This window comes from Ictidomys tridecemlineatus, chromosome 10 (assembly GCF_052094955.1).
Source record: "Ictidomys tridecemlineatus isolate mIctTri1 chromosome 10, mIctTri1.hap1, whole genome shotgun sequence".
NCBI classification, from domain to species: Eukaryota; Metazoa; Chordata; class Mammalia; order Rodentia; family Sciuridae; genus Ictidomys; species Ictidomys tridecemlineatus.
Genome location: NC_135486.1, coordinates 49,904,749 through 49,928,644, shown reverse-complemented (window position 1 = coordinate 49,928,644; position 23,896 = coordinate 49,904,749). Strand labels below are relative to the sequence as shown.

Below are 23,896 nucleotides of genomic sequence, written 5' to 3'. Positions count from 1 at the left end.
CCTTGATATATACCCAAAGGACTTAAAATCAGCATTCTACAGTGTTGCTACCACTTCAATGTTTATAGTCCTTCAATTTACAATAGCTAAGTTATGGAATCAACCTAGGTGCCCTTCAACAGAAGAATGGGTAAAGAAAATGTAGTATATAAACACAATGGAATATTACTTATCCATAAAGAAGAATGGATTTATGGCATTTGCTGGTAAATGAATGGAACTGGAGACTATCAGTCCCCCCCCAAAAATAAAGGCTGAATGTTCTGATATATGAATGCTAACACACAATGGGGAGAAGGGGAGAAGAATAGAAGTTCATTGAATTAGTCAAAAGGGAATTAAGGGAAGGGAGAGAGGATGGGAATAGGAAAGACAGTAAAATGAATTGGGCATAACTTACCTGTGTTCATTTGTGAATACATGACCAGTGAAATGCCACATCACGTATAATCACAAGAATGGGATCCTAATTAGAATAAGTTGTACTCCATGTGTGAATGATATGTCAAAATAGACTCTACTGTCATCTATATATAAAAAAAAAAACAAAAAAGTGTGGCAATGGTATAATTTATGCATTGAATATTCTACCACAATTTTATTTAAAAAATAAAAAAATTAAAAATTAAAAAATTAAAAAAGTGAAAAGAATGACACCCGGCAAAAAAACTCAGACAAAATTTGGACACCAAGCATAAACTGCTATAGTTTGAAACCATTGTGACCTAACCACTTGCTGCTGGACCTGTCCCAAGTGACAGCTCCAATATCCCCTGGCAATGAGAACCAGCACAATTAAAGTCCACCCAGGGGAGAAAGAGCTGTCTTTCTCCTGTGATCTCCAAGCCAGGACACAGCCTGGGAGTAGGCTGGCAGATAAGCTCAGAGAACCTACCTGCTCCAGTCACACAGGCCATGCAGATCCCATCTTTCATCCCCATGGCTGCTCTGCCTCCAACTGCACTCACAGACCAGAGCTCTTCCTGTGCCCTGTGACTGGGTTTGACTGCTGAGGCTTGTTAAACAACAGCTAATCATCCTCCTGGTCATGAGGAGTCATCTGGTTTAGGATCTCACAGTGTACAGATGTCCACCTTTCTTTCTTGTTGACAACCTGGGCCTCCCTGGTTTGGCCTCTTTTCCTAGCATGGCAATTGGATGACGGAAACTTGGCTTTACAGACCTGTGGGGTTTGGACGACCCATGTGTCTAGGCTAGATCTGAAAAATGTTTGGTTAAGTGTGAGCTCCAGGCCACAAGCTCCTGACCTAGCTTCTGATTCAGCATTTTCTGAGCAATTGAATGTGGAAAGAGCTTGGGGAGTTGACTGCACACCCCATGACACACTCTCACCCTTCCTGAGAGCCATGGCTGGCCTGCTGCCCTTATTCCTGGGAATGATGGGACTGATACTATCACTACAAAACCCACATGTGTTGGAGTCATTAGAAAGAATGTTCCAAATTTGAGGAAAATGTTCATTGTCAAATCCTTTCTACAAAGTCAGGGAGTTTGAATTTAGACCTTGGATTTGAATTACGGCTATTTGACTTTAGACATGTTGCTTATTCTCTCCCATTAGTCTCTTTGGCTGCACACTGAGGATAATATCTGTGTGAGGGTTAAACATTTCATAGAGCCTTTTCCTTAGTTTTGGGTGCTGACCTCTTATACTCTTTCCCACTCCAGTTCCTAGTAAGAGACATAGGTTCAGAAGAGCTACAAAGCCTTCCTGGCCACTGGTGCTCATTGATTACCTGGCCAGCAAGAGCTACATTGAGGGATATATGCCTTCACAAGCAGATGGGAGAGTATTTAAAGAAGTCCCCAGACCATTGTCTGCTGACTTGTGTCATGCCCTACGTTGGTATAATCATATTATATCTCATGAAAAGGTACAGGTCAACTCATCAGGAGTGAAGACAGCTTTGGGCAAGTTATGGCATGCCAATGTAGAAGACACCACAGGAAGTGTAATTATGGATGGGAAAAGATAAGGGTGACATTGAACTTTTTATTCCTGATGATGAGGAGAAAAGTAAAAGAAGCAAAGAGACTAAGGGGAGAATGCCCTGCACAGTTATGATTTAAAGAAGGACAGAAAACCTGCGCTTGCTTAGCAGTATTCCATCATACTAGATGTGAAACCCTGATGAGATAGGGATGGTAAAATTAGAGCAGTGTATCAGAAGCATTCACACCGACCACTTGGTTTGGGTCTCATCTATTTGATGAGCCACCCACTTGGTTCAGAAGGAGATGGTGAAGATGACGAAGTTGGAGCAGATCACACCTTTTGAGGACTATGTGTTGCCCACAGAGGAGGCTGTCTTTAATGAGATCTAATATCTTTCCTGGATCATTGCACTTAAATAAAGCTTGACTTCTCAGTCTCCTGAGTGTGAGGGAATAAATTTCTGTTCTTTATAAAAAAAAATAAAATAAAATAATAAAGCTTGAAAAGTTAAACAAGACTAGCACAGTGCCTGGCACAGGGCAGCAACCCCATCAGGCTCATTAATCCCCAGTTACGGTTCTCTGAGGATAAGCTGGCACACTTGTGTACAAAGTCCTTTAGTCCTAAAATAGTCTGTCTTCTTAATTGTATAAGTCTGTGAGGTAGGTTAAACTTCTCTCTACACCCTTGCTTATGTTATTAATTTACTCAGCAAACTTTTCCAAAGCCAAGGTAACCTTCAGGGCAGCCAAGTCTAAACAGGCCTGGAGCAATGTCACTGCTTCTCCTCTATTGCAGCCATGAGCTTTAGCTGGTTGCAAGAAATAGCTCACTGTGTCTCCTGGACGGTGGGGAGACAACAGAGTGAAGGGGCCTAGCCCTCACCACAGAATATTCTCCCAATTATACCATCTCTGACTGAAACTTTAGACTTCTTAATTCCCACCTGGACACATTATTGCCCAACCCCACACTGCATACATAAATAGAAGTTCTTTGTGGACCACAAATTGAAGATGGTGTAAGCGGGTGGTGGCCAGTGCTTAGACTTAGGATAGGGGTGGTTCAGTTCAGGTTTTGCTTAGGCCTCCACCTGAGATCAAGCTGGTCAACTCAAGGCAAGAAACCTAACATCTCAGAGTCTCAGTTTTCTCTTCCTTTAAATGGTGATATGATTATGTACTTAACCTTGTGCGTTTAAAAAGGAGATAAAGATACTAAATTGGATTGAAATAGGAAGGTTATTTTCCTAAGACATAATTATACTTGTTCCTGAGCCCGTGAAAAAGTAACACAGGAATCAAAGGAATATGGATGTATTAATACAGAGTGCTTAGGGGCTTTCCTGAGTGTCCAGGCTGATGAGCTAATGGCCAACTCACTTCCCAAAGGACTGAGGTTTCTGAGATTTTCCTTTAACCCTCTCCTCTGCCCCTCCTCTGCCTTTAACCCTCTCCTCTGCCCCACCCCGACTCCTAGTGGAAACAAAGGGCTGCAGACTGCTTTAAGCAGTCAAAAATCTCCCCCATGGCCCCAGGGCTAGGCTGGGACTGAGCAAGGACAGAAACAGGTGCTCTGAGGGAAAGCAAACCTGTGGACACAGGAAACATCAGGGATATGAGGCCTGAGGGGCAATGTTCACATGGGTTGAATTTGTCATTTAGTCTTGATTTTTGATGACCTGACTTGTTTTCACATATGTACTTTTGAGAAGGTAACAGGAAATAAAGAATTGCTATTACAAAATTGAAGGGTGTTAGAATTAAATTAGAATCTGAAGTTGTTCTTTTCACTCGAAAAGAGTTCTCAAAGTGTTTGTGGCGGGGATTGTGAGGAGATGCCAGACTGATGTATGATCATGTCTCTGTGGAGTAATCCCTCATGATCCAGGTGCTTCCCCAGGACCTCTGACCCCTTGGATTGAGGAGAATCCTTGGATAGTGAAGTGTAAGGAAGATTCCCCAGGGACTCCACTCTGGGAAGCAGAGGTGGGTGCAGAGGGAAGAACTCCGCCCTGAGAGGTGGGGATTCAGAGTTCAGTGAGTGTGGACAGGGAGGCCTCTAATAGGCTGTGTGAGTAGGCAGGGCCTTCTCCTTGTTGGTGCTGAAGCAGACATGAGCTTAAAAATAGGAGAGATCACATGAGTGTGTTTCTTCTGAAGAAGATAGAAAGGAACCCACTTTCTGGCATATGGAATGCCCAGCCTGGAGGGGAAACAGGTTTCTCAGTGTGTGGTTATGGCCAAGAGGGGGATTACTGTTCAGCATGGGAAGGAAAAGGGGTTGGGTGGAGAGTGTGACACCCTCTTATGCTAAAAGAATTCTCGGCTGCTCATTGAGGCTCACACCACTACCTGGACAAATGAAGGGTCATTCTGGGTCTTATGAAACTCTCCCCATAGGTCTGTTGGGGCAGCCTTTGAGAATAAACTCACAGGGGAGGGGATTACAGAGGCCCTGCTTGGATTGGAGATTGCTGCTCCACAAGGATTTATCATCTCACTGTTGACAGTTGGATTCCTCCATCTTTCACACAGCGTCCATTCAGTCCTTTCCCCCAAGAACTGCAAGGACAGAGATGTGTGCCTACTAATCAATGGTCCACTTGTGATATAGGGCACCTTGTGTTTCCTTGGGTTCCACCTTCCTTCCCAGAAGGTGCTGTTTATACTAGCAGCCCCACCCGGCCACAGTTCCCAAGGATCCCCTAACTGAACTTTGCCTTCGCATTGGGTCTTTTCATCATTTCACGTTTGTGAGAGCCACTGCCTTCAGAAATACAGTGAGGTGTCCACTCAGTGCCACCTGAAACTTCCCCTGGGTGGAGTCCAGTTACTGGCTTCCTGAGCCATCAGCCAATACAGATGAAACTTGGCAGAAGCAAAGGTGTCCCTTTTTGGATGATGCCCCGATTCTTTTTATTGATTTATTTCATACATGGCAATAGTGGAATATTATCCATTCACTCACTGCTGACACTGTAGCCACTTCAGGGCTTTCAGCTCATCAGCCTCAGGCCTCACCTCCTGATGGTTCACTGCCTGCTCTTTCCTCTACAGGCTTTAGCCATGCTGGTCCTCAGAACTGAGTATGGAAAGTACCTTAACACTCTTGGGTTTCTGAGGGTAGTTTTCTCAGGGCCTTCCCAGACTTAGGTCATCAGACTGTTCTTGCTTCATTCCAAATGACTGTCGCTTCAGGAAGATTTGCCTAACAAGAAACAGCACATTTTCTTGTCCAGTGAAAGCTCTTCAAGTCAGCGGGACAAGTATTATAGCAGAACAGTGTAAGCTTTGACAGAGGTGGCTTCAGGTTAATCCCCAGAACATGGACATTCAGTTCCTCCATAATAGGGGTTAACTTGTGGCTTTGAAACTTTTTTTTCTTTTTCCCAAACTTCTTCTCCCTCATCTTTTCCCTAACCTTCTCCTCCTTGATCTTCTTTTCCCTATTCCATTCCTGATCTCTCCTCCCTAACCTCATTTTCTCTTAATCACCTCTTTAAAAACCCCTTCCTGCTGATGGGCAGAATCAGTGTTTGGAACAGGAGTCCTCTGTGTTTCTCCTTTGCTAGCAAAGCAATGAACCTTTTCTTTTTCATACAACTGTGTTCTGGTATTGGACTGGCATTAGGGACAAGGACTGAGTTTTCAGCAACATCTCCACATAGAAAGTGTAGAGGTTAATAGCTAGCTTGTCAGGCTGGAGGATTAGAATACTATCTATCATTCTGTACGTACTGACTGACAAAGCACTGGTTCCAGCCATGTGTCAATCCTATTTTGTGAAGTCCCTTATTACTGAATTCTGCTGAATGGGAATATGCATTGCCCAGCTCCTTGGTTTGGGATCCTACTTTGAGTCCTCACTCTCTAATGCAACATTTGATAAAGAATCTACAAAATCAATAAATGCAACTTTGCTATGGATTTAAACATGAATGTTTCATATTAGGACTTTAGATTGGTAAACATTGTTAAAATCAGAGACATCTCTCCAGAACATAAAAGTGGACTGAGCATCAATTTGGTAATGGAACACATGTTTTAGATTTTCTTTGCTACTCCCTGGGCAGGCTCACTAGACAAGCCATGGGGAATCTGGTCAAGAGTTTTGATTTTGGAGTCACGGATTTTTATTTTGGACCAGTTACATAATCTCTCTCAGCCTTGGTTTTCTCATCTACAAAATGAAGATATTAATACATCATAGAATTGTTGAGACTTCCATAAGATTATGCAGGTAAACACTTGGTGTAGGTGAAAAGTAAGAATTCTCAAGAAATGTCTGTTGTTTTTAATATATCATACTTACCTGAAGGTTATACAAACCCTGTTTTGGCTGTTTTAGATAAAGCTTCTCAAGTTCAAAGACTCTCTGCTGGTCTTATTCCTTTATCAAGCAATTACTCCAAGGCCAGCACTGATCATGTGAGCTTTAAGAACATAACTACAGAAGATCCCTCAGCCCTTGAAGAGTTGAAACCTTGGGGGGGGGGGACAAACTGTCTATTTACAAAACAGTGTGGTTGGAGACAAGATGAGGAGGTAATCATTGGTCCTCAGGGTCCAAAAAAGTGGTTCCTGCTGTAGGGTGGAGATGGTCCAGGGAAGGCCTTGGAGCCCTGAGACAAGATTATCAGACCAGAAAAGTGAAGGAATGAGACAGAACTGCGAGCTAGTGTGAAGCATGTGAAAGCATGATTCCTCAAGCTTAATTTCTGGAAGGTTCCAGGGCTCAGTCTTCTTGCTGCCCCAACTGGCAGATCTCTTAAAGAATGGACTGAGCTGGCATGGGAGCCAGATTAGGTAGGCCTGCTAGAACTCTGAAATGTCTAACCAGCAAAAAGTGATAATGTAAGAGAAACAGAAATTATGGTGAGGGATGATCATGTATTTTATATCTAGCAGGTAGTGGAATTCAGAGGAGATTTGGGAGTTTTAGGCTAGAGTTCTACAGGTGAGAGGAATCAAGGGGTCAGTCTGTTTAAAAGTAGTAGTAAATCCATGGATATATTTCACAGATACCTTTTTAGTGACAGAGTAAATCTGAATTGCAAAGTTGGTTCTATTAGCCTTCTATACTTTAGATCAATGGTTATTTAAGCAACGGATTCAACGTTACTAGGAATTTCCCTTGCTAGGGAGTCAGGAAAGGAAAGCAAAGCACTGTGGGCTGAAACTGTAAAGCACATTTGCCAGTCCCTGGAAGATTCTTCTCTTCACACTTAGCTGCCTGGGAGTTGCCTTCCACTACATAAAACCATAATTAGCTAATATATTTTAATAATAGTTTCCCATATTATACCATATTCACCCCAAGTGACCGAGAAAACCAGGACTGCTGGTCTAATAGCCCATGATACTGGCTCCTTATACTAAATACCTGCCATCAGCCTACAATCAGTCTCCCCTTGAGTGAAGATCATGGAAGACTATCAGTTAAGCCATTACTAATGTGTGAGAGTGTCAGTACATCTGAAGGGAAGTTGGATGCTGGCCATGATTAAGTTCAGTAAGTACTTTATTCATGAGTAGGCTGTACAGAATTCAGCAGAATCTAACTGAGGTCTCATGTACAACAGTGAAAAATTTAAGTAGTTCGGCAACATTTCCGTCTCAATCATTTATACTGTATTAACTTGCAGCCTTTTTAAATTATTATTTTTGGAGTGAAATTTTAAACAAAGTTCCCCCTAATACCCAGGTAACCATATTATAAAGACAGAAAAATACAAAAATGCAACAAATACTAATATACTGTGATTAACAGCTCAGTTCATTAGCTATTTTAATAAAGTAAAACTTTATAGTGAAAATAACATACTAGAAATACTCTTTATGATATGTTTACAAAATGACAGAAATGGGTGAAGATCTTCTAGGTACGACAATACAGTGAGTGAGTAAAGCTGAGCATGAAGGGGTAAGGCTGCCTGTTGAAGCCTGAGTAGCAGCTGCTGCTGCTTCTATTGGCTCTTGATGGCAGGGACTGAACCCAGAGCCTCAAGCATGCTGCAGGCAAGTGCTCCATCACTGAGATACATCCCCAGCCCAAGATTAGTTTCTTAACAGCAGGAAGATCCTAGTTTGAAATTGTGTCATGATAGCTTCTAAGCATCACTGATCTTCAGTTTTCAGCAAAAATTCCACTTTGTCAGCTATTATAAAGCTTCAGAGAGGAATTCCTTTGGCCGTGGTGATATTTACTCCAGTACCTCCTTCCCTTTTGGATGCCTCTTCATTCTTGAGTAGGGACTTATTGTATCATCCATCACAAAATCGTACAGTACTCGCACCCAGGAATTGTACTGGGGGAGGTTGTCATAGTATTCAGCTGCTATTTTCCTCACCTGGAAGGGACAAAATACAGCAAGATGATAGCAAGTGTTACACTAGGGCCTATCAAGGATGACTGGTGAATGTCTGACACAAAACAGAAAAGGATGAAATATCAAATCCCCCTTCAAGGGGAGGTAACTTTGATCCTAGTCCTTCCAAACTTCCTAAAATTCTTTCATAAACAAGAATGATCTACAGTCCACACATATGTATAAATAAACCTTGATCATAATCCACAGTGAATTTATGGTCAATAAATTTTAGTGATCACTATTGGCTAGATCAGAAAGGTTCCATCAAATAGAACAGAAAGATACCATCTTTCCAAAATGTTAAATATCTGCCAATTTAGACACTGAATACAAACACTGCAATCAAACAAATCATATTGAAATATTATGATTATAATGAAAATAAGAAGTTGATAATTTGTAAATGTTTCAAAGACATTAAGAGAAAAATCAATAAATTCTTTAATATTAGGAGTTAAAAAACCTGAGAATTTATTAGCCAATGTGTCTAGTTATATTTAAATGCTAACAAAATAAATCTCTGGATGTCTATGTATGTGTTCTACAGAGTTGTGAGAGAATGGAAAAACATGCATAGCTCACCAAAAATAAGGGAAAATTAAACTTAAAAAAATGAAGATATTAAATTAAAAAATCTTACTACAACAACTTTTAAAAATTAATTATAGTGATAGCTGCACAACTCTGATTATACTAAAAATCTCTGAAATGTATACTTTAAGCGGGGGAAATGATATGAGTGATTTTAATATAGATGTTAAAAAAAACCACTCCATATTGCATACTTACTAACCATACAATAGTTATATATAGTGTAACTACTATAATTTATGCAGCAAATATCAGGTAGTTATTGAGGAAAGAAGATATTCCTCAACACCACAGCATAGAATAGGAAAGGCAAGACAAGTGAACTCTAGGGATAACTGAATAAGAAGACAACATGAAAGGGAAAGGGAACTAAATGGTCAGAGATGTACTTTGGGCCTTAAGTCAAGTGATGACTGAACTAAGTTTTCAATTCTGGAACTGTTCTAGAAAAATGAAAGTATCAGTTTATGTTGAAAAAAAAAACCCTCTGTTCAAAGGGTGACTGGCTTTCTTCTTAAACCACATTCCTTTTAACAAATTATATAATAATCACTTTCCTAGTCACAGAAAAGGCAAACAAAGGCTGCACACTCTGTTCAGGCCACTATATGGTCAGCATGACACCCGCATGACACTGCATTGCAGCACAGGCTCAAACTGTCTTCAGGCAGTTGTGTGCTAATTTTTTTCCCATGCATTTTATTCTGAAAATGTAAAACCTACTCAAAAATCAAAAAGTATAAAATGAACACCAATGTGCCCTCACCTGTTTTACCACTGATTAACCCTATGAATCTGCTTTCTCTCTGTGTTCTATGAAAACTGTATTATATCTAATAAACCCACACACTTTGTTCTTTTCTGAACTTTTTGAAAGGTGGAGAAATTATGTGACAACTTAGCCCTAATATATCATCCCTAGATATTTCAACATGTATCACCAATCGACATTTTCCTGCAAAACCATAGTATTACAGTAAAAGTACAATAAACAAAGTCTTTGGTCAAAACAAAGAGTTCCTGATTAAGAAAGATTATGGTATTGGAAACTGTTGTCCATTAATTTTGCAGACCAATTATCTAGATTATCTGTTCATCATAAATTAAACAAGTCTTAGCACTGGTTTAATAGTGATCATGATCACAAGGTACTTAGTTTTCTATTTCCAAATTACTTTTATATATATATATATATATATCTTTCAACATTTCTGAACCCTAAATTCAGAAATTAAGCGTAAGGATAGTTAACTCTTTGTAGAATTAAGCTGGCAGACACAGCATTTACATCCTTTCCTTTTCTCCCCCTTCTTTGATGAGCAGCTTAGATTGACAAAATATAGTGGACTCTTTAAAATAAACAAGTCAAACTAATTTTCTTACATACTAATCAGAAATCAGAATATGCATCAAGTCCTTTACTTACCAGTGGGAGGTTTTTTCCAGGAACATTGGGGAAGTCATGGTGTTCATTGTGGTAACCCACATTGAAGGTGAGTAAATTCAGAGGCCCATAATATGAGTAAGTTTCATGTCCCTTTAAGAACATGTAATGTTCAGCTATGAAATGTCCAGAAATTGGGTGCAAACCCAGACCAAGCAGGGATGCTGCCAACATGTAGACTAAAGATTTAATTCCAAAAACGTAGTAAACTATAATGTCAAAAATGATCTGGGCCACAGTATTGATAATTTCCAGATGAGAAATTGGTTTGGGGTTGATGAGCAGAGGTCGAAAAGCATAAAAGAGAGGCTGAAGAATAACCCATAGAAACTTTCTGAAAGTGGTACAGAAGAACCAGCCCTCAAAATCAGTAGGAATATCCACATCGATGCCGTCAGCTCCAAGATATCGATGATGATCCATGTGATACCTCTTAAAGGAAATTGAATATGGAACCCCAATAGGAAGATTGGCAAACATTCCAAACCAGCGATTCCACAGTGCCTTGTGGTGGCCAAAGGCAAAATTGTGGGAAATCTCATGAATAGCCAGAGTCATTGAGTGGTTAATGCAGCTGCCAAAGACGTAGGCCCAAAATAGGACCCATTTCCAGTCCAAGTCTTTTACTAAGTAAAATGTAACCAACTGGGTGAGAACCATCATAATTATAATCCATATCAAGTTGGAATCAGGTTTCATCAAGGATTTTATCTCTGGATACTTTGCTGTAAGAAAAAAAAAATCAGGAATGTAGAAAAGTACCTAATTACTCATGAATTATAATTAACACATTAACTAGACATTTTCATCTCCAAATGATAATATTCCCTCTATTCAAGACTTTACTAAATGTTTACCTACTACAAGGAAAGAGAATATTCTGATAGTAAAGTTTAAAATACTATGACACAACAACTTAATATTCATGCAAGAAAAATTACTCCCAAATATAGATGTATTCATTTGTATTAAATATTTTATCTATGTTATACAGATCTTCAGCATCTTAACCTTATAAAATAAATCAACATTTGACAAAGGATAGAACATAATATACATTCTGTAGGTATTTTAAAACCATGAAACTTAGTTTCACATTTCTCTCAGACAAATAACCCCAAGTAATTCTGTAATGAAATTTCACAAAGCTGTAACAGTATATAAAAGTCAGTTAGTTCTGGGCTGGGATTGTGGCTCAGTGGTAGAACACTTACCTAGCATGTGTGAGACACTGGGTTCAATCCCCAGCACCACATAAAAAAATAAAGAAAATAAAGGTATTGTATCCATTTACAACTAAGAATATATTTTTTTAAAAAGTCAGTAGTATAAGGAAGCCAAATAAGGAAATGGAGAGAAAGAATAATCTTTTCAACAGATGATGGTGGAACAACTGGAATCAACACTCAAGAGAATGAAGTTGGACCCCTTCCTTAGGCCATATGTAACAATTAGCTAAAAATGGATCACAGATCTAACTATAAGAAAAGGGTCAAACTCAAAAGAAATCGTTGAAGTAAATCTTCTTAACTTTCATGGTTTCTTACATACTAAAACAAAAGCACAAGTGACAAAAGAAAAAAAATAGATACACTGGACTATATCAAAATCGCTTCTGTTGAAAATGATATCATCAAAAAAATGATAACACAAGCCACAGAATGGGAAATCATGTTTGCAAATCATCTATCTCATAGGTGAACTGTATTCAGAATATAAAAAAACTTGGCTAGAGGTATAGCTCAGTGCTAGAGTGCTTGCCTGCCATGGGCAAGGCACTGGGCTTGATCCCCAGCATGGCAACCAAACAAAATAAAAAAAAAATGCAAAAGGCTAATAAGCAGGTGAAAGATGTTTAACATAATTAGTCAATAGGAAAAACAGAAACAAACTACAGATTCAACTTCACACCCCACTAGAATGGTTAAAATAAAAAAGAGGCAATGAGGATATGGAGAAACTGGAACTATTTTTTTTGAATAATTTTTTTTATTATTTTTTTTAAGAGAGTGTGTGTGTGTGTGTGTGTGTGAGTGAGTGAGAGAGAGAGAGAGAGAGAGAGAGAGAGAGAGAGTTTTTAATATTTATTTTTTAGTTCTCGGCGGACACAACATCTTTGTTGGTATGTGGTGCTGAGGTTCGAACCTGGGCCGCACGCATGCCAGGTGAGCGCGCTACCGCTTGAGCCACATCCCCAGCCCTGGAACTATTTTTTTTAAGTTTTTCTTTTTTCAGTTGCAAATGGACAAAATACATTTATTTATTTATGTATTTATGTATTTATTTATTTATGTATTTATTTATTTATTTATTTTTATGTGGTGCTGAGGATGGAACACAGTACCGCACACATGCTAGGCGAGCACTCTACCACTGAGCCACAACCCCAGCCCATAACTAGAAATTTCATACACTGCTAGTGGGAATGTAAAATGGTGTAAATTGGAGAACCTTTAGGCAGTTTTCAAAATGACTAATGGCCCAGCAACTCCACTCCTACATATCTACCCCAAAGAAATGAAAACATATCCATTCAATAACTTGCACATCAATGTTCACAGCATTATATGAAATAGCTGAAAAAGGGAAACAGCCCAAACACCTACCAACTTAAGTAAAAAGTGGTATATCCCTAAAAAGATAATTATTTAGCTACAAAGAGGATGATATATTGTCCAAAAATATTAAAGGAAGTGAAAGAAGTCACTCAGAGAAGATTAAGCATTGTATGATTTCATTTATAAGAAATGTCCCAATTAGGTAAATCAATCAAGACAGAAGTAAATTGCTTTCTACTGGGGAAAGGAGTAGAAACAGATGTGGACTGTTAATGGGTTCAGAGCCTCTTCTGGGATAATGAAATGTTCTAAAATTAGATGACAGGGAGAATTTCATAACTGTATACTAAAAATAATGAATTTTATCCTTTAAATTTAAGGGTGAATTTTATGTGATTAATATTTCAATAAATTTGTTAAAAAATTGCTTCCCTATGAAAGTACAAAAAGTAAAGAAGGCATTACTTGTGACTTATTCTTATTTGACCCACTGATAATGATCTAGTCCCGAGCCTTCAGGATTTTGTTTTGTTTTTGAGGTATTACAAATTGAACCCAGGGCCTCTTGCAAGCTAGGCAAGTACTCTACCACTGAGGTAACATCCTCAGCCCTCTAAATATAAATTTAAACTATATAGAGGTGATTGTTAAATATGTTTATGGTCTAATATGCTTTTCCCTACCTCCTCAAACACTGAAATTGTAGAAATATCTCTTTTCATTTAAACAAAGTTTAAACTAATCCCCAGATTCTTATTTTTCCTAAGCTTATTCCATCTCCCACCCCTGAAGAATTTCCAATCACCTGCTTGGAAATGAATTTTCATTGAGAAATATGTAGTCCTTTCAACTGAAAAGGTTCAAATGATAGTAATTTTGTGGGGGACAAAAAAGCTTTTGGTTGAAATTTGCATCAATTTGCACCTTCTTGCTTCCTTGATTTTCCGACTATTGAATAGATAACTAAATTCTAGTATTTGGGAGTCATTTTTAAAAAATATTTTTTTAGTTGTTGATGGACCATTATTTTATTTTTATGCAATACTGAGTGGCGAACCCAGTGCCCCACATGCAAGGCAAGTACTCTATCACTGAGCCACAGCCCCCGTCCTTTTTTTTTTTTAATTCCTATGAGACATTTATACAAGACACAGAACAAATGTAACATATGCATTCTCATATCAAGTATATGTAAGTTATTTGAGAAATATCCATTTTAATTTAAAAAAAGAAAGAAATCTAAAAACTCAGTTACTTAAAGAACTACCCTTAATAAGCAACTGTAAAAGTTCAGCTTCCAGAGTGAGGCTGTAGCACAGTGGCAGAGCGCTTGCCTAGCATGTGTGAAGCACTAGGTTTGATCCTCAGTACCACATAAAAAAACAAATATAATAAAGGCATGCTGTCCATCTACAACTACAAAAAAATTAAAAAGTTCAGCTCCTAATCAGTGACTCAATTTTTAAAATCTATTGTAGGGGCTGGGGCTGTAGCTTAGCGGTAGTGCACTTGCCTAGCTGAGTCTGATTACCAGAAAGGGAAGGGGCGGGGGGAGACAACAAAAACCATTTCAATGGAATTTACCATCACTCATCTGTGAAAACCTCAAACATCTAACTTCAGATACTCCTGCAAAAATAAGGATCTTGATTTTTTCTTTTCACTGGGCAAATGGATGTTGAAAAGAAAAACGAGGGAAACAGTTGTATATATGAGAGAATTCTTCAACCATTAGTTCAAGAATTATTAAAAATTTAAAAAGATATTCTTTGAAGGTAATCTAAACCGGATTAGAATCCTCCTTTTTGCATTAACTCATCACTTAAACTACAGACCTATTCAAATTTCTAAGAGAGAGGATTAAACTCCGGTTTTTCATTTTTGTAAAGCATTTAACCCAGTGCCTAACATATCATTAAGAGCAGCCTGCAAGGGATAAGAAAAAAATGTTTACACAGAAGGCCCAAATACTCCAGAGAGTTGGGTAAGGCCTAGTTAGTTTGGCCTAAAAGGCCTAACTTAGCAATCATTTGGGAAATCAGCAGGCTAAGCTGCACATCCTGTTTATTTGGCAAGTCTTCCATATTTCAGTCTTTTCATCCACAAAACCGGGATGGATGAAAAACGTCTTATGAATTCTACCCTTCTTGCGTCCAAGGCTTGTAGGAAAAGCACACAGGGACCCATGCGATCCGAGACCCTGGGTCCTAGGGTCAGGTGCCGGTCCCTCGCCCTGACGGCCCTCGGCACTGGACCACGTGACTTGGTTCAAGTGGCTCCAGGATGCCGCAGGACCACGCCCTACACCGCACACGCCCGCTTCGCCCGGGAGCAGGCGGCAGCAACGGCGCCCACAGAGGGAACGGGATCTTCCCGCTGGAGGGATGGCCAGGGGTGGCCCAGGGGCCCTTGGCCCCAACGGGTCGGCTGGGGTCCCGCGTGGGCGCCTGCGCTCGGGGACGCGCCCGCGCCTCTTCTCGGAAAGGCACCGGCAACGCGCGAGGACGCGCGGGACCCCCTGCCTCCGGGCGCTCCTGGGCCCGCAGCCGGGCCCGGCGCCTCAGCCCGGCCTCTCCAGCGCGAGCGGAAGAGCAGGAAGCCGAGCTCCGGCGGGACGCGCGGGAAGCGGGCTGGTAACGGGCCTCGGGCGCCCTCGGCCGCGCAGGGCCCGCGCGGAAGGCTGTGCACGCACATAACGGGGCGCCGGGTCCTCACCCAAGATCTCCTGGCGCCGGTCAGCGTGGGGCTGGTCGGTGTAGACCCACTCGAAGTCTTCCCGGGACACGCGGCTCCCCATGGCGGCGGCGGCGGCGGCGGCGGCTCACGGGCCCGGTCTCGGCTCTCGCTCGCCGCCGGGATCTGTCGAAGCGACTGCGCTGGCGGCAGCTCCTTAGCCTTGTGTCTGAGGGGGGGCAGGCGCAGCGTCCGAGACGCGGCCAGGGGCGGAGCCCCAAGACCCCGCCCCGGCCCGCCCCGGCCCGCCCCGGCCTCCCGGCGAGAGGCTGCCTCCGGGCGACACACTCGGAGGCCCCAGCGAGGATCCGGGATTCCACGGTTCTTGGCCGCCGGCCTCTGAGGTTCTGGGACTCGTGGAGCACTTCGAATCCCTGCAGGTGCGCACGTCCGCACTCAGGAAAAGGTGAAAAAGGAAGAATAAAGCTCCAGTTAGACGAGGCTGGGGGTGGGGGTGGGGTGGGTAAGTTCCCCAAGGTGCTGCAGCTCCACCGTGACCTGAGGCTCTTTGGCGTTAATAATTGGCTGCTGGGACAAGTTTTGTTTGATATTTAATAGCAAATTGTCCATTGAGGTGTTTTTTTTTTTTCGTTGCGTTCTGGAAATGATACGTCGAGGGAAATGTGAAGTGTGTGGCAATTAGAAATTGATCGAGTAGAAAGTTCAATTTTTGAGGGGGGAAAAGGGTATGGAATTTGTCATTCTAATGTTATTTATATTACAAGGTAATTGCTCAACCTTGCACCTGTGTATCACTGAAGTCATCAACCACAACCTCTTCCTGAAAGACAGGACATTCTGTTTCAAAATTAGTTACCACTTCTCCATCAAAAAAGAAACTCTGGGGGCTTTTCGCATTAGCACAGCGAAAAGCCTTGTGTTCAAACCTTCAAGCCCCAGCACTTTAAAAAAAAAAAGAAAGAAAGAAAGAAAAGAAAACAAGGAAAAAATATTGTACTAAGATTACAAAGATAACCAGACGTGGTGTGCCTCCTAATTAAAGAACACACTGTGAACACATAACACACGTACAAACCACACTCATGCCCCACCCATACACATACCACAGCATGTACTGATCAAGTCCCTAAATTGGACTGTTAATGTATAGAAACTGGAAAGAACAGATGAACATGTTAAACCACACCACAGGAATCCAAATCAGCAAGATCTGACTGGGGAACCCAAATCAGCAAGATCTGACTGGGGAACCCTATAGCAAGACTCCTTGGTTTTTTAATAAATAAAAGAAAGGAAACCTACAAATTAACTAGGACTTAAAAGATGAATCAACCCATTGCAATATGTTGACCTCATTTAGATTCTGACTCAAAGAGTCATTTTTAAAAGTTTGATATGCAAACATTAAATATCAATTGGTTGGGTGAATTAAGAAATTATTAACTTTTAAGTGTGATGATAGCATTATGACTATTGCATTTTAAAAGAGCTTTTATTGCTTACAGATTCATACCAGAAAAGAAAAACTAAACTACAACTGAATTATGGTACATGTAATTAACCATACAATGTAACACAAGACACGACTATATACCATTTCTTTATATATTTATATGAATTGAGCTACAAAATATACTGTTAAATTGCAAAACAGCAGGTATGAAGGGAGGGGTGTGTATATATAATACATGTTTCCTTGGATATGCATAAAATGTTTATCAGGACAAACAAGAAATGATTAATTTGTGGTAGAGTAAGTAAGTAGGGAAGAGAGTGTGGAAGGGATTTTTTTCCCCACTGAATCCTTTGTCACATTTGAAGTGAAAAAATAATGTGGATTTTTGACATTTGTAGGAAAAGGAGAGATTTTGAGCTACAGAATTGTTGTAGGGATTGATAGTTACTTAACATCTAGGCATGCTTTAGTTTGCATTTTTAAAATTTCTTAATGCATAAGCACAATCAAAAAGGTAACTGAGTACAAATACAATGCTTTGGAGTTTTAAGATTTTTAATACATTATCTGGCTCTCACATCTTTTCCTTACTTTTGTCAAGTAATTTTCAGTGAGGCAATCATACCAGTTATTCTGGAAAGAACTGTCCAGTCTACTTTTCAAAGCTGTGGTAAATCTGAATAGTTTCAGATGACATTAGGAAATTTTAGATGAGGGCAACACACTTTTGAAATTGACGCATTTTTCTACACAGTTGTTTTCTTTTCCATTTGCTTAATCTTTGAATAGGCAAATAATCTTTATGACCTTTTCAATAATGATTTAATTGAGATCTAGTAATGATGTTGAAAGGTAGTTGCCACAGGAAGCTTTGTCAAATTTATAGAAGAGAAATTTCCACCATGCGACCAGCACACTGGTTTCATTAATGAGGTTCTTGGCATAAAAGTTAGCTAGCGAGATCGAAATAAAACACACAGACTCAGTTAACTTTTTCTATGACCAGGTCCGAGACAGCTCCCCCCTCTGGCTTCCACCTCGAAACACCCGGTAGGGCAGCAAGAATTACTCAGGGCTAGCAGGAGAGAGAGAGGGAGCACGCCAGGGAGTAGCCTTTTATTGGGGAACAAGAAATTCAGGGGAGAATTCCATCCAATGAAGGTTGAGGGGGGCCGCACTCCAAGGTCAGGGTCAGTGATTGGCCCCCGGGGTCAGTGGTCAGTCACACCCCCACACAGACAGGCTCTCGCAAGTGCCGGGAAAGCCAACACAGATTAGCCAGAGGGCCTCAGACCCAAACCGGGAGTTGCCCAGTCACGTGTGAGAATGGCTCTCCACAGAAATTAAACATCCTTTATTCACTATGAACAAACCTGAACCACAATAATAATATATCATCTTTTTCTGGACATCAAGTAACCCAGTCAGCAGTTAGTTGCCAACTTATATCTTTTCTTACATATTTTAAAATGTATTATTGGATTATAAAATTAGCACATTTGATTTTGCAATTAAAACATTCACAGATTTGTTTTTAACTAAAGTGGAGTTACTATAATAGGAAATATACTCCACCTTGCCTATCTGTTCTCTGCCTTGCTGGTCTCACTCTGTGTAGCAGGGGACATTGTGTACTCCCACTTACTGCTGGCATCTTTAGTCTCATGTGGTCTTTACTCTCAGAGTCTAATCTGGGCCTGTCTCTTCAAGGTCCCTGTCCTTCCAGTACACGGCCTTCTCAGGACTCTGGGCCTCCCTTCTTTGGAGGGATACTCACCCTCAGCTGAGTTCCTTATCCATGAGGGGTTCTGCAGGATTCTGTGGGATTGTCCTCAGGCTTATCAGTTAGACATTTCCCTTACTGATTGTTAATGTACTGCTTAAATGCACTGCAAACAGCGCTACCCTTTGAGACTTTAAGCTCTCTGGTTATACCAAGAGAGCCAGGCAGGCAACCATACCTTTTGCCTGCCTGTGTCTCAACTTACCAGGAATGCAGTATTGGTAGAAGCACAGGTGGCAGGAGGAAATTGTGTGGTGGTCTCAAAAGAAGCAGGAAAAAGGTTTGATAAAATTTAATGTCTATTGGCAACAACTATGTAGAAGATCCAGTAGAACTGAAGTCTTGGAATTAAATGAGAGAATTTCACAAGGTTGTTATCTAGAAAATTAATGTACAAAAAAATTGTAATTTAATATACAGCAACAACCCAGTTCAAAGATTTAATTAGAAAGAAGGCACTTATAATAACATAAAAATCTAAGATATATGAGACCTTCAAGATCAAATTATATATATAAATGTGTGTGTGTATACACACACACACACACGTATCAGGGCAGATATGGAAGAATGAAAGGATCAAGAACCCCTAAGACAAATCTAGGACAAAACAAGGTAAGGGGGTTTACTCTGCCAAATAATAAGGTTTGTGTAGAGCTTTAATTTATAATATAGACAGTGTCTTAGTCTGTTCAGGCTCTTCTAATACATTGCCATAGACTGGGGGTGGCTGATAGACAACAGAAATGTATTCTTACAGTTCTGGAAACCAACTTGTGTGTGATGAAGGCACTGGCAGTTTCTGTGTCTGGTAAGACTCTTCCTGGCATCATCTTACCGTGTCCTCCTGAGGTGGAATGCAGAAGACATCTCTGTATAGTCTCTTTCATAAGGGCACTAATCCTATGTGCCAGGGTCCAGCCCCGGCGGGGGATCCAGGGGTCCTGAAGGAGGAGTGGCATTGGTGAAAAAAGAATATATTTTTATATCTTTTTTACAAGTGTTTTTTTAGGTAGTTAATGAAGAGCTTCAAAGCCCTAAACTTATTTGATTTACATAATTTTCAAGAGTTAAAATCTTTTCTGACATACATTGATAATGAGTACATTGTTCAAAATATTTTTCTTTTTTAAAAAATATTTATTTTTTAGTTTTGGTGGACACAGTATCTTTATTTTACATTTATGTGGTGCTAAGCATAGAACCCAGTGCCCTGTGCATGCTAGGCAAGCACTCCACCACTAAGCCACAACCCCAGCCCCTTAAAATATTTTTCTGTAATCTTAGCCAATCATGATTAAGCTTTTACGTTTTTACCTCAATCACTAGGTGTTAGTCTAGGCAACAAGACTACATGTCTCCTGACCTATTATTCACTTTAAGCATACTTTTTTTCATTAACCCTTAACTTTAAAACATACTTATGATTATTGGTAAACTTTCTTACTTCTAAACTAAAATCCCAGTAAAACACACTTAAAATAGTGAAAGTCTATTACTTTAAAAGCCTACTATTCTGAAGTGCCTCTAAAATATATCTATGTTAATTTTACATTATTTTATTTTTAATTTCCAAGGTAATTTCCTTTTTTCATATGACCTATTTTACTGCTTTCTTACCGAGTTTTCTTGATCCTTGGTCAAAGCACACCAATTCTTATGTCTTTGTAATCTTTAACTAAAGGGGGGGCTTTGCACCTCAACCCATTTGTCATTTATATTAACTGTGTGTTTCCCATTTTCATCATAAATTCCTGTGTAAAGCAAAGAACCGTCTTGAGGGGCGGGGTGTATGTTGCAGAGGTTGTGGCTTTAGAATTGGGGGTTTTATGTAAATTGTTAAGCTTTCCTCAGGAACCTTGATTTGCAATCCTTTTCCCGTAAATTTCTTGAGGAATAACAGTATTGATTGTATCCTGAGAGATATTGAAACACACCTTGTGGCATGTCTTAATTGTATCCTTAGTTTCATTCTGGGAATTTTCCTGCAATCTCAGGCAATACGTACTCTTATTATTGATTGATATATGCCCTATTATCCATATCATGAGTATCATATACAAAACACTTAACATTCCCCATGGTTCTGGTTTCCAGATTGTGCGGCCCTGCCACAGCATCCCCCGTGCTGTGACCCTGTCAGACAGTGGGTAGAGGAATGCCTTCACCATCTATGCATGGGGGTTCCACCCTCATGATGTAATCACTTCTTAAGTATCTCACTTCCTAATACCATCACATTAGGAATTAGACTTCAACACATGAATTGTGGTGGCAGCACAAACTCTTAGTCTATAGCAGGTAGCAAAACAGTAATTCAGGAACAAAGAACATAGTAATGGGACAGAATAGGGTCTAGAAATATATCCTGTAAGTATGTAGAACTAGAAGATCTATAAAGAGAAGGAAGGCTTTTCACATGAAATTGGACCCACCTCGTGTAAATTCAAGTTATTTTATGACTTAAATGTATAAGATGAAACTAAGAAACTTTTGAATTTAGGAGAATATGTTCTTGAGGGAAGTTCAGGGGAGGATTTCTTAAGGTGCAAAGAGCACAAACCATCAAGAAAGAGAATTTGAAAACTAAATTATGTAATTAAAGAACTGATCATCAAAATGCAACGTAAAGAAGAATGAAAAGACAAATAACAAACTTAAGAGAAGATATTCCCAGGACATAAAATCAATAAAGGGTTATGGGCTGGAGTTGTGGCTCAGTGGCAGAGTTCCCGCCTAACATATGTGAGACACTGGGTTCAATCCTTAACACCACCTGCAAAAATAAATAAATAAAGGCATGATGCCCATCTACAACTACCAAAAAAAAAGTAATAAAGGGTTAGTACTTAAAGGATATGAAGAACTTTAGAATAAGAAGAAAAAGAGGCTGGAGATATATGTAGCTAAGTGGTAGAGCACTTGTCCAGCATATGTGAGGTACTGGGTACCATCCCGACCCCCCCAAAAAAAGGAAAAATAGAAAATAGCAGAATAAATAAAGGATTGAAGAGAAAAGGGAGTACTATGATGTCTTGGTCAAGGTCTAACCAGAAAATAGACACCATTCTAGGTATTTGTAACAGAAGGAGTTTATTGCCGGGCACTGGTTAGATAGGGGACAAGAGTTGAGAGGTAATAGGGACAGGAAGGACAATGTGGGAAACCACTCTTAATCCCTCAGTTGGAAGGCCTTCTCAGGTAGGAGAATGTACTGCATTACCCAGTGAAAGTGGAAGCCATAGAGTCTTGGCCTGGCCTGGCCAGAACTGGAGCAAAAACTGCAGTTGGTGAAGCCTAAGTAGACAAAGGAAGGGAGAAATCACTGACTTCTCCCTTTCTTCTTCCTTCGGAATCTCCCATTGGCTAAAGTCAGCCAGAATCCAGCTAGCATAAGAGCCTAGAAAACAACTCACAGGGGACAGTGCAGGGAGGGAAAATAGGTGTGAACTGGTGCAAATGGCCCAGGATGGTGTAGTGGGGAAAAGTGTTACTTATCAAGAACATTGTGTTAGTCAACTTTCTGTTATTTTACAAATATCTGAGATAAAGCTACTTAAAAGGAGGAAATGTTTGACTCATCATATCAGAGGTTGTAGTCCCTGGTTGACCTTGGTGCTTTGGGTTTGTGGCATCTCAGTACATTATAGTGGGAGTGCATGGTGGAGGATTGTTCACTTCATTAGCCAGAAAGCAAAAAGAGAGTAAGAAGCCAATGTCCCATATCCCCTTCCAAAGCACCGCACCCCCCCCCACCGTGACCTAACTTCCTCCAACTAGGCAAAACCTCCAGAAAGTTCCACCACCTCACAACAGTACCACAGGCTGGGAGACCAAGCCACATGAGCCTTTGTGTTACATTCGAGATTCAAACTATAGCAGACAAGTAAATAAAATCCACAATATAATACTATTACAAAAATTCTCACTTCCAGAATGGAGGAGTGAGTAGCTTTGTGGATCCATCTTAACTGGTGAATACTTTACAAAACTACTACAACAACTACTTAAAGTCTCTATAATTTGTCCTAAGGGTATATAGCAAATAAAGAAATATTTATTGGGCTGGGGATGTGGCTCAAGTGGTAAAGCGTTTGCCTGGCATGTGTGGGGCTCTGGGTTCGATCCTTAGCACCACATAAAAATAAAGATGTTGTGTCCACCAAAAACTAAAAAATAAATATTGAAAAATTCTCCCCTCCCTCCTTCCCTCCCTTCTCTCCCCCTCTCTCTCTGAATAAAGTCTATCTTTTTAAAAAAATTTATCCAAGAAAACCTAAATTTTGGTAACAGCAGCAAGGTCTATGGCTCTCTCTGTCCCTCAGCCCCAGATTAGCTACTGTCTCCCCCCTCAACTCCAGCTTGGCATGACACCAGGCAGGTGTGACCTAAAAGATAAAGCTCCTTATCTCCCCAGCTCCCTATCAAGGACCAAAGTGTCTCCCTAACGGGATAAGTTGCCAGCATTTTTCATCCTGCCTACATACTCTGTGTCACAGAGGTTAAATTACAGGGGAGTGAAGCCACATAGTCAAGGGCTTCGTTCACCTTCCCATCTCTGACTCATTCAAAAGTGGAGGCTCCTACACCATTACCTTCACCTCACTTTCTATAAAGGGATGTTTCACAACAGAAATGCCATGCCAAGAAGACCAGAGGTGGCCAGCCCAGCTTAGCACCTTGCTTATAAAGCCAGAGTGTCCTTAAAGAGTGAAGCAAGCAACTGTCCAGTCTTCAATTCTGGAGTGACTTGGCCAGTGGAGAATGGAAGAGGGAGGCCACAAGAAAAGAGAGCTCCTACGCTGTCCCTAAAGAACTGGTCCTATTTAGAACAGAAGGTGGGGAAATTCAAGCCTAAGGATGCATGAAAAAATAATGGGCATATCGTAATAGGCAATAAAGAAGGAGTTGGCAGATCCATAAGAGCAACAATCTAAACCCTGCACCAACTAGGTTACCATAGAAAACTAGGGAAAGAGTCTGCTAAGAGAAGTCCTCCAGGGGCTGTGCACAGTGGTGCATGCTTTTAATCCCAGTGAC

At 40.4% G+C, this 23,896-nt stretch overlaps 1 protein-coding gene and 1 pseudogene across 1 annotated transcript; one reads left to right on the top strand and one right to left on the bottom strand.

Moving 5' to 3' along the window:
• The first annotated feature begins 1,679 nt into the window (after positions 1 to 1,679).
• On the top strand, positions 1,680 to 8,103 carry LOC144367605 (elongation factor 1-beta pseudogene; annotated as a pseudogene).
• Degs1 (delta 4-desaturase, sphingolipid 1) lies at positions 7,463 to 15,842 on the bottom strand. Its single transcript, XM_078022900.1, has 3 exons — positions 15,639 to 15,842; positions 10,348 to 11,090; positions 7,463 to 8,309 (listed from the first exon to the last, which is right to left on the bottom strand). Exons 1-3 carry the CDS (start codon positions 15,718 to 15,720, stop codon positions 8,163 to 8,165), a joined length of 972 nt encoding a protein of 323 aa, XP_077879026.1. The 5' UTR covers positions 15,721 to 15,842; the 3' UTR covers positions 7,463 to 8,162.
• Positions 15,843 to 23,896: the final 8,054 nt, after the last annotated feature.

What these genes read in the sequence shown, in the direction of transcription:
- Degs1 (XM_078022900.1), bottom strand. Translation starts at nt 15,720, where the DNA reads ATGGGGAGCCGCGTGTCCCGGGAAGACTTCGAGTGGGTCTACACCGAC. An exon ending in CCGGCGCCAGGAGATCTTGG is followed by an intron (nt 11,091 to 15,638) that starts GTGAGGACCCGG and finishes TTTTTCTTACAG; the next exon opens with CAAAGTATCCAGAGATAAAA. An exon ending in CTGGAAAAAACCTCCCACTG is followed by an intron (nt 8,310 to 10,347) that starts GTAAGTAAAGGA and finishes TGTCCCTTCCAG; the next exon opens with GTGAGGAAAATAGCAGCTGA.